General features: G+C 43.6%; 1 protein-coding gene across 1 annotated transcript; it reads right to left on the reverse strand.

Moving 5' to 3' along the window:
- Positions 1-291: 291 nt before the first annotated feature.
- On the reverse strand, positions 292-6551 carry LOC143496602 (E3 ubiquitin-protein ligase TRIM35-like). The gene is made up of 5 exons (XM_076992776.1): positions 6089-6551; positions 4805-4900; positions 4450-4694; positions 3789-3907; positions 292-867 (listed from the first exon to the last, which is right to left on the reverse strand). The coding sequence occupies exons 1-5, from the start codon at positions 6491-6493 to the stop codon at positions 323-325; spliced, it is 1410 nt and encodes a 469-aa protein (XP_076848891.1). The 5' UTR covers positions 6494-6551; the 3' UTR covers positions 292-322.
- Between the last annotated feature and the right edge of the window lie 9631 nt (positions 6552-16182).

Here is a 16182-nt window from a genome sequence, read left to right on the forward strand (position 1 = left end):
GATTAAATTGTCATTGTTTCCAGTAATTCAATTTCCCATGATGTAATTTATTGACACGAGACAGTACCCATGCATTTACTCACTACTTGAGTAGCTTTTAATAAAAGTACTTTTTTACTTTTACTCTAGTAAATTTTTGGATGCATACATTTACTTTTACTTGAGTAACATTTGGTTTAAGTAACAGTACTTTTACTTGAGTAAAATTGTTGAATACTCTACGCACCTCTGCATATACGTGTATATATATATATATATATATATATATATATAATTATTCTACATGTTCATTCTTATATATAAAGATTAATTCAAGGCAACGTTAACTTTGCTGTTCCACTGTTACTGATTTTTTTGCTGGTAAAATCCTCATAGGAGAGGATCGGTTATTACAGAATAATGGGAAAACGGTGTCAGTAAAAGTGTCTGTTATAGTGCGCAGGTGTGAACTGGTTAGAAGATCAGTGAATGCCACTTTCCCCCTGTCCCAGTCCAGCTGAACTCTGACCCTCTGCACTTTCTCTGTAGGTGTGAGGAGGTGATCTATCTGTCCTGGGCAGTCTGTACAGTATTGACCAATGATTTTATTGTAGCCCAGACGATACACTGAACCCCAAACCCCTCTTCCCTTTCTACATTCAGACTCTCTAATTACACCCAGTACCCAGACATCACTGTCTCCAACATCAACATCCCAGCAGTGTGTCCCTGAGTTAAAGCCCTCAGAGCCCAGGACACACTCCCACTCATTAAATCTCTCTGGATTATCAGGAAGCACTGAGTCCTGTGGTCTGTATTCTACAGTAGTGAGATCATCAGACAGGTGGAGGTGTGGATGTGCAGTGTTGGGGTCCAGAGTAACAGGGTCTGAGGAGAGAGAACAGAATGAATCATCATGTTCGTGTGTTTATGTGATGAGGTCACATCTACAGACTGCAGGCCCTTTACTCTGAGTGAAATGCTGCAGTAGGTTGATAAGAGGGAAGTGATGATGTTGTTGTGTGTTCACCACACACCCCTGCAGTACTTGTGTGCTTGTTGTTTTTATTCATTTTATTCATTAATATATTTCTATATATCTTGGATTCATTATTTGAGTATCACATGTGACACTTAACTAGTGCAGAACTAAGTGGCGACGGGGCGGGAAGCTCATGTTGGTTTCGGGGGAGAAGCGAGTTGTTGAGAATACTGGTAGCAACACAGTTTTATTACCTTGTTTAGCGTCATATATTTGTTGTTGCATCATATATTTGAATGACCTAACCATGGTTTGAAAGTTTTGTTTTAAGTTTATTTCATCGCATGTACAGCCTGGAATAAACAACCATTTTGTTTTGTTCATCACGGAGCTTTGGGGAAGTTTCCTTTACATTTACATTTATGGCATTTGGCAGACGGCCTTATCCAGAGCAACTTACATTTTTATCTCATTTTTTTATACAAGTGAGCAGTTGAGGGTTAAGGGCATCGCTCAGGGGCACCTCAGTCATGGCCTCAGGTCTGGGGATCGAACCCACAACCCTCCGGTCACAAGATCAGTTCCCTAACCACCAGGCCATGACTGCCCCTTTATGTATCAGAATAACGCAGACACGAGTAAAGAAAGTTGCTTCAGTGACAACTTGAGGGGGTGGGACAACAACTCAAAGGACAACACTGGGACAGACACAAAGATGGAGACAGGGACACAGACAGACAGAAAGATATGGGAGAGTGGGTGGTGTGTAGAGGGGAGAGTGGGTGGTGTGTAGAGGTGGAGAGTGGGTGGTGTGGAGAGTGGGTGGTGTGTAGAGGTGGAGAGTGGGTGGTGTGTAGAGGGGAGAATGGGTGGTGTGTAGAGGTGGAGAGTGGGTGGTGTGTAGAGGTGGAGAGTGGGTGGTGTATAGAGGTGGAGAGTGGGTGGTATGTAAAGGTGGAGAGTTGGTGGTGTGTAGAGGTGGAGAGTGGGTGGTGTGTAGAGGGGGAGAGTGGGTGGTGTGTAGAGGTGGAGAGTGGGTGGTGTGTAGAGGTGGAGAGTGGTGATGTGTAGAGGTGGAGAGTGGGTGGTGTGTAGAGGTGGAGAGTGGGTGGTGTGTAGAGGTGGAGAGTCGGTGGTATGTAGAGGTGGAGAGTGGGTGGTGTAGAGGGGAGAGTGGGTGGTGTGTACAGGGGGAGAGTGGGTGGTGCGTAGAGGTGGAGAGTGCGTGGTGTGTAGAAGTGGAGAGTGGGTGGTGTATAGAGATGGAGAGTGGGTGGTGTATAGAGGTGGAGAGTGGGTGGTATGTAAAGGTGGAGAATGGGTGGTGTGTAGAGGTGGAGAGTGGGTGGTGTGTAGAGGGGAGAGTGGGTGGTGTGTAGAGGTGGAGAGTGGGTGATGTGTAGAGGTGGAGAGTGGTGGTGTGTAGAGGTGGAGAGTGGTGGTGTGTAGAGGTGGAGAGTGGGTGGTGTGTAGAGGGGAGAGTGGGTGGTGTGTAGAGGTGGAGAGTGGGTGATGTGTAGAGGTGGAGAGTGGTGGTGTGTAGAGGTGGAGAGTGAGTGGTGTGTAGAGGTGGAGAGTGGGTGGTGTAGAGGGGAGAGTGGGTGGTGTGTAGAGGTGGAGAGTGGGTGGTATGTAGAGGGGGAGAGTGGGTGGTGTGTAGAGGTGGAGAGTGGGTGGTGTGTGGAGGTGGAGAGTGGGTGGTGTGTAGAGGTGGAGAGTGGGTGGTGTAGAGGGGAGAGTGGGTGGTGTGTACAGGGGGAGAGTGGGTGGTGTGTAGAAGTGGAGAGTGGGTGGTGTATAGAGGTGGAGAGTGGGTGGTGTGTAGAGGTGGAGAGTGGGTGGTATGTAGAGGTGGAGAGTGGGTGGTGTGTAGAGGTGGAGAGTGGGTGGTGTGTGGAGGTGGAGAGTGGGTGGTGTGTGGAGGTGGAGAGTGGGTGGTGTGTAGAGGTGGAGAGTGGGTGGTGTGTGGAGGTGGAGAGTGGGTGGTGTAGAGGGGAGAGTGGGTGGTGTGTACAGGGGGAGAGTGGGTGGTGTGTAGAGGTGGAGAGTGGGTGGTGTGTAGAAGTGGAGAGTGGGTGGTGTATAGAGGTGGAGAGTGGGTGGTGTGTAGAGGTGGAGAGTGGGTGGTATGTAGAGGTGGAGAGTGGGTGGTGTGTAGAGGTGGAGAGTGGGTGGTGTGTGGAGGTGGAGAGTGGGTGGTGTGGAGGTGGAGAGTGGGTGGTGTGTAGAGGTGGAGAGTGGGTGGTGTGTACAGGGGGAGAGTGGGTGGTGTGTAGAGGTGGAGAGTGGGTGGTGTGTAGAAGTGGAGAGTGGGTGGTGTATAGAGGTGGAGAGTGGGTGGTGTGTAGAGGTGGAGAGTGGGTGGTGTGTAGAGGGGGAGAGTGGGTGGTGTGTAGAGGTGGAGAGTGGTGGTGTGTAGAGGTGGAGAGTGGTGGTGTGTAGAGGTGGAGAGTCGGTGGTATTTAGAGGTGGAGAGTGGGTGGTGTGTAGAGGTGGAGAGTGGGGGGTGTGTGGAGGTGGAGAGTGGGTGGTGTGTGGAGGTGGAGAGTGGGTGGTGTAGAGGTGGAGAGTGGGTGGTGTGTAGAGGTGGAGAGTGGGTGGTGTGTAGAGGTGGAGAGTGGGTGGTGTAGATCTCCTTATGGACTGACTGTCTCTCCTCAGACCAGCAGCCAACTGGTCGTCCCCCTCACTGTTTATACTAATACAGCCTTTAATACTGGAATAGTTCATGTACCAAACACACAATGTTAATGTTTCTCTCTCTATAGAGTTCTAATTGTGAGGAGAACAGAATTACTCTAATTAATCAAAGAACACCAAAACTCACAGTACTGAAGAATCTTCTGCATTCTCTCCCAGACTCTGAACTTCAGGTTGGAAAGATGTTTTGCTACATTGATCAGAGCTCCTGATACCTTCTCAGGTTCCTTTGGGGTGTGATGAACTCTGGAAGTGTATAAAGCTGTATTATCATAATATTTTATCATATATCATATTCAAATTATTCGTGAAAAATATTTCACTGGAAATGTATAAAGCTGTTTTATTATCTTTCATTAAACATATCAGTGTATCTAACCACTTTTTGCAAATAATCAGTATCAATGTATTTTTATTTTCTTAAATACTGACCATCATGTTTCTGAAATAACAGAGACCACATACAGAAGATCTGAATGTATCAGAATAACAAACACAATGTGTAACACAATATGGAGATCAAACAGAAATAATAATTACTTACTGTTTCAATGTGGACGACACGTTCTGAGAAGGAAACAGAGGGACAAACACAGAAAATGAAATCAAATTTTAGTCATTTTGTTTACATGAGGGACAAACATGCATCTTCCTTATATGATAATAATATCAATGTGTCTAAAGACCCTCACACACACACACAAACTAAAACAATTGTCAAAACATTTTACTTATGCGTGTGTGTGTGTGTGTGTGTGTGTGTGTGTGTGAGAGAAAGAGAGAGAGACTGAGTGATTCTTACTAGTAAGAACGGGATGTTCTCAGCTTCCATCTCCTTCTCTGTGTTTCTGATTTGATCTGAAAGAGATGCTATTTCTCCATTCATCTCCTCAATCTTCCTCCTCATCATGTGACTCTTCTGCTCCTCTTCCTCCTTCAGTGCAGCTATTCTTGCTACTTCTTCATCTCTTAGAAACTGGTGGATCTTCTCAAACTCCTCCTTTATCTGCCTCTCTGTGTGCTGGGCCTGATACTGGAATGGGAGATGATGAGGAAATATGAACTGTCCAAATGTGTGTGTTTCATTATGGTGTACGTGGACAGTGATCACAGCACCATTCAGAACTCAGAGTGACCTTTCACCTTAATGTGTGCTGCTGTTTTCTCACAGTCTTGTTTATGTTCCTCTAAGACCTTCAGATGCAGCTGTAGAGACTCCAGTGAGGTCTTGAGTTTGTCCTGTAAAATACGGGTTTAGTAGAGGACAGTGTGAGTCTTACAGGACTCATCACTGTATCTGTATAGATGTGCTGGAGATTACAGAGATTATAACAACTGGACAGAATGGCATGTGTACTATGATCACACCAAAATGTACCACAGAGCGACACAGGAGGTCATTCCTAGCTGTGGCCATGAAGCTCTATAACTCCTCCCTCAATACATGACACAATACAGGACACTACTGTTTACCAGAGCCGGAGTGGCTAATCGGGAGATTCGGGAGGATTCCCGATGGGCCGGCTCATGTCAATCTCTAGTTTGGGCCGATTGGGAGGGAAAAATAATTTTGGGCCAGATTTGGGCATGAAACTCCCTGGCTGAAAAAGTGGCCCACTCCGGCCCTGCTGTTTACTATCAGTGTATTTTATTTTATTGTTAATTTTATTTTATTTTATTACATATTATGTGCAATACCTACTTATTTTACATTTTATTTTAAATTCAATATTAGGATGTTTATTCTTTATTATTTGTACATATTTTTATATCTTATAGAGGTGTTTTATTAAAATAATATGCAAATGGTTGCACTGTAACAAAAGCAATTTCCCCCTGGTGTGACGTTCGTGGGTCGGCGAAGGACGAGACACAGAATCCCTCTGGACAGACGTCACTTTCGGTTTATTTACAAAAAACGCGCACAAAGCGCACGGAGAACATACAACTTCTCTCACACAGCAACGTGTAAACATTAGACAACGACGAGCACAGGACACTGCGCGAACGCACATTAAATAGACAGACCACATTAGCCCCACGTGATTACGAGATGAGTCACAGGTGAGACAAATTATCGCAAGACATAACCATCACCACGTAATTCCACAGACGTAGACAATGCACGTGGACAACGTAAACACACGCCCAAAAGGGAGGGGCCGGGGTCCTCAACGTGACACTTGGGATTAATAAAGTATTCTGATTCTGATTATTTTCTTCCTTTTACCGTCAAATGGAGATGTTTGATATATTGTAGCCGGTTGTATAATCAATGTTTTAATTCTATTATTTTTCAATGTGAATGAATGTGATTTAGTTGTCAGAAATCTCATCATCTGAGAAATTTTATCTAGAATTTCAAGATAATTGTGAACACTGGAAAAACATTTAAAAACAATTAAATAAGAAGTGTACATTTCATACCTTAAAGTCACACACAGCTTCCTCTACTGGACAGCAGTCATGAGTTTTATGTGCCTTTGAAATCTGACACACCACACACACAGGCTGCTGGTCCTTCAGACAGAAGACTTTGAGTTTCTCATTGTGCAGACTGCAGAGAACCTCAGACCCTGCTGAAGATCTCTGACTCCTGCTCACTAGATAAGACTCACACAGGTTCTTTAGTGCAAGATTAAGAGGAGGGTTGGAATTAAAGGATCTTCTTCTACAAACTGGACATTCTCGAGATCCCGTGGTTTCCCAGAACTGCTGCAGACAGGTTTTACACACACTGTGGGTACATGACAGTAAAACAGGATCCCTGAAGATGTCACAGCACACAGGACATGAAAACTCTTCTTCTGACAGAGGGTTTGTAGTAGCCATTTCCTCCAACAGCTGCTGTGCTGTTTCTCTGTAATGTCTCCTTCTGTACAAACTTCACTTTCACTTTTAAATCTTCTGTAATAAACACAGTAGCACAGGAGAGAATCAGTCACTGTAGTCCTTTATCCAGCTGAGGGAGTTTAAATTCCTTTCAGAAATAAGACAGAAAGAAGTAAATACCAGAGTTAAGAGCTTCTCATTATATTAATTACTCACCTGAACGCAGACTTAATAAAGACTAGTGTGGTGTTACATGGTTAACTTCCTTGTACAGATGTGTAAGGAGGGGTGGAGCTGTTTGTGAAGGAGATAACAAATAAGGTTTGTACTTTGTCCTCACTAGGGAGCAGTAGTCCACTAACAATTAATAATTACTGATCAGGGAAACCTCAACTCAGTCTTTGTGTATTTATTCCTTTACAATTAACAATAATATTTTTTTTATTATTACCGACGTGCAGGCCTGGGGCCACCAGAACAGCACACGTCTGGGAGTCGCCGCCCCCAGATGTGGGAGTCCACCAATGAAGCAGCCTAGATCACCTCCCTGGGAAGACAGGGGAAAACACGTTAGACAGAACAGGGACATTCACAAACACACACACACAGACAGACAGACACACAGGCGCAGGCACAAAGGGGAACAGATTCTCAGGCCTCCACGCCTGAAGCCCAACGATTGGCTGGGTTGGCCGTCCTGGGGTTACAAGCGCTGGAGCCGCTGGCTTCCCCTTTGATCCCTTGTCAACTACCGGAGCTACCGGAGCTACCGGCCTTCTGCTCCTTGGGAGCGCGTGCAGTCCTCTTTGGCGTCACTGGGGAGCACGCACTGGCCTCAGGCTCAGTAGCAGAGCTCGCAGTCTCTCTAGGCGCCACTGGGAGACGCGCAACAGTATTGCTCGCATTCGGGGAGCGTGCACTTCCCTCACTCACCACTGGAGGGCCACGAGTCCTGCGCTCTGTAGGAGGCGCTCTGGTGAGACCCCCAGGAGACGGGCCAGGCGGGTCCTCCTCTTTCACCTCCATCTCCTCCTCCTCCTCCTCCTCCTGTGAGGAGAAGTAGCTCTCCATGCTGGCACCCTCCGGGGTACTGTCCACTGGGCAGTCCATGCTCTCCTTCAGATGGTGGAAGGGGAAACTCCTCAGCATGGACCTCACTCTCATCCTCCTTCAAGGAGAACGCCGAAGGAGGACTGGAAGCCTCGTCCCGACACCTCACTGGTTCAGCTGAGTACCATGATGGGGGGGATCTGATGTTTTTCCCCTCGCAGTACTCAGTCTCCACCAAATAAAATGAAGGAGGAGGGCTGACGTCCTCAAACTTGAACTCTGGAGGGATAAGCACCATCTGTCCGGTGGCGAGATTTATCCCTTAGGCACCTGAACCTTCACTGGCCCTATGGAGGAGTCCCTCACTGGCTGGCCGGGTCTATTCCCACATGCCTCTTGCACGAGGTCGAGGTAAAACCCCACCACCTCCTCCTCCTTGGCTTTGCGAGCGCAGGGAAGTAGACCCGCCCAGATGGGGTCTGTCTCCAACTCCGAGGTCGTGGTGAGCACGTTGCCAAGGCGAGTGGTGGCACTTTTCCCCATAAACATACATATTTTATTAATGAGTAATGCTAGCTGTACACAAGGCAAGGCAAGTTTATTTATATAGCACCTATCATACACACTTCACTTCATACACACACAATTCAAAGTGCTTCTCACAAGAAAAGAAGAAGCTGATTACCTATCACCTTGTGTCACGGTAGGCCGGGCCAGCTCCACAGGGGAGTCGCCCACTTCACATACCACACTTAGTGTGGTTTAGTTTATTTCGGTTTTTAGAGAAACATGTACATATACATATAAACATATATATAAACACATATGTACACAAATGCATTTACATAAAAAAAAAAGAAAAAGAAAGTAAAATAATATTTAATAAATAATAATGGTTATAATGGTAATAATGTTAACAATAACTGAAAAAGGTATAGTCTAAAGCATTAGCTTGTATTGACTACCCTTTTTAATCAAATATATATATTTTTCCAATTATGTTATTAATAATACACTTTGCTAATCTACGGAACAATCATACATTACTATTAAAAATAATTATCAAGTTATACATATACAATAGAGCTCTATTTCTCACCTATAGCGAGTTCAAAATGCTGCTGCAAGGGTTCTGACCCGCAGGAGAAAGAGAGATCATATTACACCTGCACTCCACTCACTACACTGGTTACCTGTCAGCTTTAGAATAGATTTTAAGGTTCTAGTGATGGTTTTTAAATGTCTTCATGGTCTTGCTCCTCTTTACCTCAGTGAAATGATGGTTAGATATGTTCCGGACAGGTCTCTCAGGTCTTCAAACAGTAATCTACTGGTGATTCCTAAAAGCTGATTAAAAATTGGTGAGGGTGCTTTTAGCCACTATGGCCCAAAGCTCTGGAACTCTCTTCCTGAAGAGCTCAGAGGTATTTCATCCCTGCACAGGTTCAAGAAGAGTCTCAAAACCTTCCTGTTTAGATCTGCTTTTAGTTTTAGTTAAGCAACCCTAAATCTGTTTCATCTTATTTACTTTATTCACTTTATTACATTATTTTATTGTGTTTGTTTCCTTTTTATCTTTAATTTCTTAATATTTTAATTTTGTCTTCTTATTTTTGCTTCCTTTTAATGTTTTTATTGTCACGTTGAGGACCCCGGCCCCTCCCTTTTGGGCGTGTGTATACGTTGTCCACGTGCATCGTCTGCGTCTGTGGAACTACGTGGTGATGGTTATGTCTTGAGATAATCCGTCTCACCTGTGACTCGTCTCGCAATCACGTGGGGCTAATGTGGTTTGTCTATTTAATGTGCCCTCGCACAGTGTCCTGTGCTCGTCGTTGTCTAATGTTTACACGTCTCTGTGTTTATTCAGTGTTTTACCTGCGCTGTACGCGCTTTATTCGTATTTAAGTAAAGTGACGTCTGCTGCAAAAGAGGATTGTGTGTCTCGTCCTTAACGCCGCACCCAACGTCACATTTATTTATTTATTTATTTATTTATTGTGTAAAGCACTTTGAGTTGCATGTATGTATGAAAGGTGCTATACAAATAAAGATTATTATTATTATTACTATTATTACATATATAAAATTATTTCTCTTTATTAAGTATCTATTACCTTATTTTTAATCATGTTTTTAAATTTGACAAGTGAACTGCACATTGTTATGTCCTTGTCACAACTGTTCCACAAGTTTACACCATTGACAGATATACATCTACTTTTTGCTGTCATGGTTACAGCCCCGGACTCCTCCCTGTGGGCGTGTCGTTGTGTCGTCTGCGTGCAGTTATGTCCATGTATGTAGTTCCGTGGGTGTGGGTCGTCTGTGAGCGTGTTTGTAGTCTCACCTGTGCCTTGTCTCGAGATCACGAGGGTATGTGTTAATCACCTATTTAATGTGCGTTCGCGCAATGTCTTGTGCTCGTCTTTGTCCAAAGCTTGTGTCACTGTGAGTGTTGTCTGTGAGTGCTTGCGCTGTTTGCGCCGCACTGCCGTTCTTTGTCACCAGAATAAACGTTATATGTTCAAGTACCCGTTCGTCGTGCCTGCCTCCTCCCAGCGTAACATTTGCATTAGTTCTTACTCTTATTTTTTAAAACATACCTGTTCCCCGAAGTTCATATGTCACTCTAGTTTCAAACAATTTCTGAATATTACTCGGAAGCATATTTTTTTGTGCTTTGTACAGTGTGAAAGAAATATTGATTATATTCATGTGTGATTCATATTAATCATGTCCATGCAGACACTATAGCACAGTCTGTGTGTGAAGTACTGCTTGCACTGCTTAGTAATTAACTGTAACCATATTGAAGATGTTTTTTCTGTAAGACTAAAGTCTTCTGTGCAGTAGCAGAGTTAGAGATAATATTGCTTATCCATCTCTATGCACACAAGGTTGAATCCCAGGGAAACTGATAACTGCTCCTGGGATGCAGCATCCTTAGTTTTTTCTACACACACACTTTGACTATAAGAATCTGGACTGAGAGAGACAGTTCAGAGTTACTGCATGAAGCGTACGCTTCACATCATACTTTTATACTTTTATATTTTGTAACTCTCTTGCTATCAAATAAATACTGCTTAATATAATTATAAGACCTCGACTTCTGTGCCCTCAATTCCACCACAGAATTTTGCGTAGTTGGCAGGATGAGCGAGGATCGTAGCGGAGGAATGAACTGAAGCTCACCGAGGACGCTCCTCAGTCTGGGACTGAGCTGGACGACGGGAACCCCACAAGCTAAAGGGAAAGTACCGCCAGGGTGTAGCTGAAAGTTCTGACCTCGCTGACGACTCCCGCCTCATCCAACGAACAAAAGAATGTGGTGGTGGCACACAATCGTAAGTAAATAAAAAACTTATTTGTAGTTTTCCACAGAATAGGCGTCCCTGCCTGCATTCAAATAGGAAAGGAATATAACTCTGGGAGTAATAAAGAGCCTATTAAGAGAATAGGCCTATTTAGATGCCTAATTAGAGAAAAGGCCATTATTGTAGACGTACATTAACGCATAAGGACCCGGGTCGATTCAGTGAGAGGCTATAGGAGGGACCTATTCACGGCCATTGTTGGAACTAAATTGAGATCCAATATATGTTAAGCAGTAAATAAGTGTTTTTGATAGCAATTTGTATTTTTAATAGCAATTTGTATTTTGATCATTTAAAGGATGGGTTTAAGTAACAGTAAAAAATATGCCTTTGATGTCAGCCAACATCCCAATAGCATTTTTGAATAGACTTTATGGTACTGACTGCTGCAAACATGTTCCATACTGGATAGAAAATAGTGGGTTTGTGCCAAGTGGTTCACTGAGTGTGGTGTATTTGGGAAAGTTGATACAGAGGGTTCAAGAGAGACCTAAAAAGGATAATAAAAAAGCATGCAAGTACTTTGATGACAATAAAGATGATTGGTTAGAGGAGGCTCAAAAGAGAGCTAATATGCAAAAGAAGGTTAGGCAGGTAGGGCTTGGAGAAAATACTAATAAGGTGTCCCAGTGTGTCTCCTTAGCTGATCCTGACCTCGATGCCGCCCCAACGAGATGTCGCCCACCACCCGGAGTACCTGGGGGAGAGGGAGCTGCTGCAGCTGCACCACTCCCACACCCGCCTCACAATACACACCCACCGCCATATGCTGACGCCAGAGCTGCCTTAGAAAATGCACAACAACGTGAACTGTCAGAAGACTCGGGCCCCGTACTCTCCCCTGTCAGTAAGCACACCAGGCTTTAAACCGCGGTGAAGGGAGGAGGCCTTACGACAGCACCAGGCCCTCACACTGGATCATGGTATGAGAAGGTGCCCATTGCCAATCAGACAGCCCACCGGATGATGATAACCACACCTGAACCAGTGTTCAACTAGTTCCTGATGGTAGAAGTCTCCGGCCCGGACCAAGTTATCATGGTGCACAGACACTGGACTTCTGATGACATCATGAAAGCAGGCGAAGGTATGGGCAAACCATCTGACATAGGAGGACATTGGAGAAGAACTTGTGGCTTTTGTTCGGTCCTGTAGACCGACCCAATCAGAACTGAAACGTTTACTGATGGTCAAACTCGGACCTCAGTTCAACAAGATCGACCGTGACTGGAATCCAGGTGATGTCCATCTCCACCTACCTGAGTGGGACTCCCCTGGAGGAGGAGGAGCTTATCTGAACGGACTGTACAAAGACATGATAAGACGTTTGGTGGAAAGAGTGGAAGCTGCCTATCCAGTCTCCGTCAACACAGACAAGATAGCAGCTTGCAAACAAGGAGATGGAGAGTCTATCAGTGACTTCCTCGTTCAACTGACCAGAGTCCATACAGACCACTGCAGAATTGAAGCACCAGCACAACGTGCCAACGGCCCGGCAGACGTCGGCTCGTGGGAAGCCCATCTGAGAAACACTTTCCTGGAGAACATGAGAAAAGACATCAGCAACCTCATCAAAGCCAACTGCATTGGATACAACAGAGCTCCTCTGTCGGTAATAGAAGATTACGCTAAACAACACGAAAACTCAGAAACAGAGCAACATACAGCAGCAAGCCATGCTGACTATGGTCCAGACAGTGGAGTCCCAGGGCCGCACTTCCCAGTGACTCCCGCATGCCCGTCCCAGACCCTCACACATATACACTTACATGCACATGTACATCCACCCCTACATACATTCCCACACACATTCACCCACACCCATATACACTGTTATGGACATCTATACACTCCCCAATGCACTTACACATTCACCCCCATATATACACACACACACCCATATACACGCACCGGGCCCCGCCACCTAGCCCCACAGGGGAGGCCAGCCACCCTGCTAAGTGCCAGCACCTTAGAAATTTTGAGATGTTTGACTCTAAGGACTTAAACCAAGCAACAGATGGTTTATTTGGGATTAGTGAGAATAAATAGTTGATTTTTGGTAGAACCATCATTTTAATGGTAGCGACTCTCCCCTTGAGTGATATAGGTAAAGCGTTCCAGTGTGTGAGATCATCTTCTATTGTTTTTAATAGAGGGATATGATTTAACTACACTAAGTCAGAAAGTCTAGCAGAGACATGTATGCCTAAATATCTAATATTACCTGATTGTAGTGGAGTGATGGTCGTGTTCTGGAAACTACAATTTACAGGCAAAACTGTTGATTTACCCCAGTTGATGGAATATTCTGATATAGAAGAGAAGCTGTCTATAAGTTTAATTGTATTTGGAAGAGAAGCTTGTGTGTTCTGCAGGAAAAGTAATACATCATCTGCGTAAAGACTTATCTTATGGTTTGTGGTTCCTGTGTTAATTCCTGTAATATTTACATTTTGTCTAATTGCTGCTGCTAATGGCTCAGTGAAGAGAACAAAAAAGTGAGGGTGATAGTGGGCAGCCCTGCCTGGTGCCCCTCTGCAGAGTGAAGCTTTGTGAAGTGATATTGTTCGTCCTAACACGTGCATTAGGAGAGCTATGTAGGGTTTTGATCCAGTTTATGAAGGATGAGCCAAATCCAAATTTGTCTAGAACTGCTAATAAATATTTCCAGTTTACCCGGTCAAATGCTTTTTCTGCGTCTAAAGATACAATGGTAGACTTTAATTTGTTAACTGTGCAGTAATCTATTATGTTTATTAGTCTGCGTGTATTGTTGGCTGATTGTCTACCCTTGATAAAACCTGTTTGGTCTGGATGTATTATAAGTGGGGTGATTTTCTCTAATCTTCTGGCAAGTGTTTTGCAAATAATTTTAAGATCTACATTTATGAGTGAAATGGGGCGATAGCTGGAAGGAAGTGTAGGGTCTTTGCCTGGCTTAAGAAGTACACTAATGTTAGTAGAATTCATGTCTGGGGACAGTACGTGATCATTTTGAATTTGAGTGACCATTCTAAAAAAAGTTGGTTCTAGCACAGACCATAATTCTTTGTAGAATTCTACCGGAAATCCATCTGGTCCTGGAGCTTTGTTATTTGGTAGCTGCTGTAGGGCTTCATGTAATTCGGGCAGAGCAAGTGGTGAATCCAGTGCAACAACTTGTTCGTTTTCCAGCTTTGGGAGATTTATATTATTAATAAATTCTTCAATAGCTGAATCAGATGGACTAATCTGTGATGTATATAAAGCTTTATAAAACTCTTTAAAAGCTTTATTTATTTGTTGTGGGTCGTGAATAATGCTACCTGTTGAGTTCTTAATAGAGGAGATAGTTGTTTTTTCCTTATTAAGCTTTAACTGATTAGCAAGGAATTTTCCGGATTTATTGCCGTGTTCAAAATTTTGCCAACGCAGTCTTTGCAGTAAAAATTGTGTCTTTTTATCTATTATTTCATTTAATTCCAGTTTGAGTTTTCTCAGCTTGTCCAGTGTGTGTTCTTGAGGTGAAGCAGCATGGGCAGCTTCTAAAGATTTTATTTTTTCTTCCAATTCTACCATTGTTTTTTCTTTATTTTTCTTGTGTGTGCAGTAGGATATTATTTTCCCCCACATTACTGCCTTCCCTGCTTCCCAAAGAACACACGATGAGGTTTCTGGTAGATCGTTATATTCTAAATATGTTGCCCATTCTTTTTTGAAGTAATTAATGAAATCTTGTTCTTTAAGTAATGATGTATTTAATCTCCAGTTCCTCGTTACTGGTGTGGTTCTTTTCTGTGTCAAAGAGAGAGAGACTGGTGCATGATCACTGAAAGTGATGGGATGTTAAGCAAGTTATCTTAAGCACAGCATGTTCCAAAACATAGGCGTCCAGCAGGCTACTTTGTCTCACGTGTGTATCTCCTAATATGGACTTCCCTAGAGTTAGCGGAAACAACTGATGTATCAGTTGAACACAGAGAAAGCTAAATGACCCAAGACTAGTAGCCTAGTGACTACTAGTTAACAGAGTGCTCTTACCCTCAGCACTCTCCCTGACCTGGGTCACAGTATAGCACACATGCATAATATGAACTAAACACAAGTACATGATTACACTGAAACACACCATTATTGTCTAATCAAATGACATGTACTAAATCATAAAGTTCATAATGATCTCTTATAACAACTAAACATGATCTAATCAATAATTTCTGTCACACTGACATTACTTCTTGACAGAACCCAAGAGGGGCCAATCCTCAGTAGATCAGGAACAGAAACTACAGATCTTAACAATAACACTAGTGCATGTTTGTTACAGCTCGACAGTGCAGTACTGAGAAGAGAGGAAGGATTTGAAAACACCAGGAGGTCCTAAGACTCCATTGAAATGATATTACACCATTTGCAAACAATGATAGCAGAGAAGAGCAGTGGAGAAGAATGGAACGGTCAAGTGAAGGAGCCCTCACTAAAAAGAGTGATGTAGACGTCTGCAGTGTCACACTGAGAGGAAGATACACTCCACAACAGAAATAGAATGATCACTCTCACTTAGGAGAACAGAGGAAGAGAGAAAGGTGGACCTGACCTGGGAAAAGAATGAAATGGAACGAGATCTCCAGAAAATAAAGGACAGAGTGACCTATCTGGAGAGATTCATAATGCAAGAAAAAGAAGAGAAGAGAGAGATGGAGGATGTGATGACCAGAGAGAATACACTGAACACACTGAAGGAGATGGAGAGACTGAGAGAGATGGAGAGAGTGAGATGTAGAGAGTGAGAGAGATGGAGGCATAGAGAGGATCAAACAGAACAAGAAAAAAAAATCTGAAGAAACACGAAGATGATTGGCATCAAATATATTTGGAGATGCGTGGTGAGAAAGAAAAAGAAACAATGATTGATGGATTGAAGGAAAATATTAAGGAAAAAGAGACAAAGTATGAAAACTTTAAGATGATGTGTTCAGTAGAGAGAAGGCTACATGTAAATCCATCCAAGGAAGGTCAGAAAACGAAAGAAAAGACCTGAATGTGAAAAGAAGCTACAGATGGAGGAGATGGACAGAAAGTGAGAGAAGAAAAAAAAGTGAGAGAAGAAAAAAAAGTGAGAGCAAGAGAGAAGAGGACCTGTGTGGGAGCATGAATACAGAAATGGTGGAAGAGTTCAAGGAGGAACAACGTCAAATAAAAAGGGAGAAAAGGATGAAGACAAAAAAGAAGAGACAGAAGGACGAAAAGCTGAAGGAATCAGAGAAAAATGTGCTGAGA

This window comes from Brachyhypopomus gauderio, unplaced genomic scaffold, assembly GCF_052324685.1.
Source record: "Brachyhypopomus gauderio isolate BG-103 unplaced genomic scaffold, BGAUD_0.2 sc97, whole genome shotgun sequence".
NCBI lineage: Eukaryota > Metazoa > Chordata > Actinopteri > Gymnotiformes > Hypopomidae > Brachyhypopomus > Brachyhypopomus gauderio.

Excerpts from the sequence above, each read along its gene's own strand:
- LOC143496602 (XM_076992776.1), bottom strand. The coding sequence starts at position 6,493 with ATGGCTACTACAAACCCTCTGTCAGAAGAAGAGTTTTCATGTCCTGTG. Across the intron at positions 3,908-4,449 it reads TTACTAGTAAGAATCACTCA|AGTTCATCACACCCCAAAGG; the intron begins GTCTCTCTCTCT and ends ATACACTTCCAG. Across the intron at positions 868-3,788 it reads GCAGAAGATTCTTCAGTACT|ACCCTGTTACTCTGGACCCC; the intron begins GTGAGTTTTGGT and ends CTCTCTCCTCAG.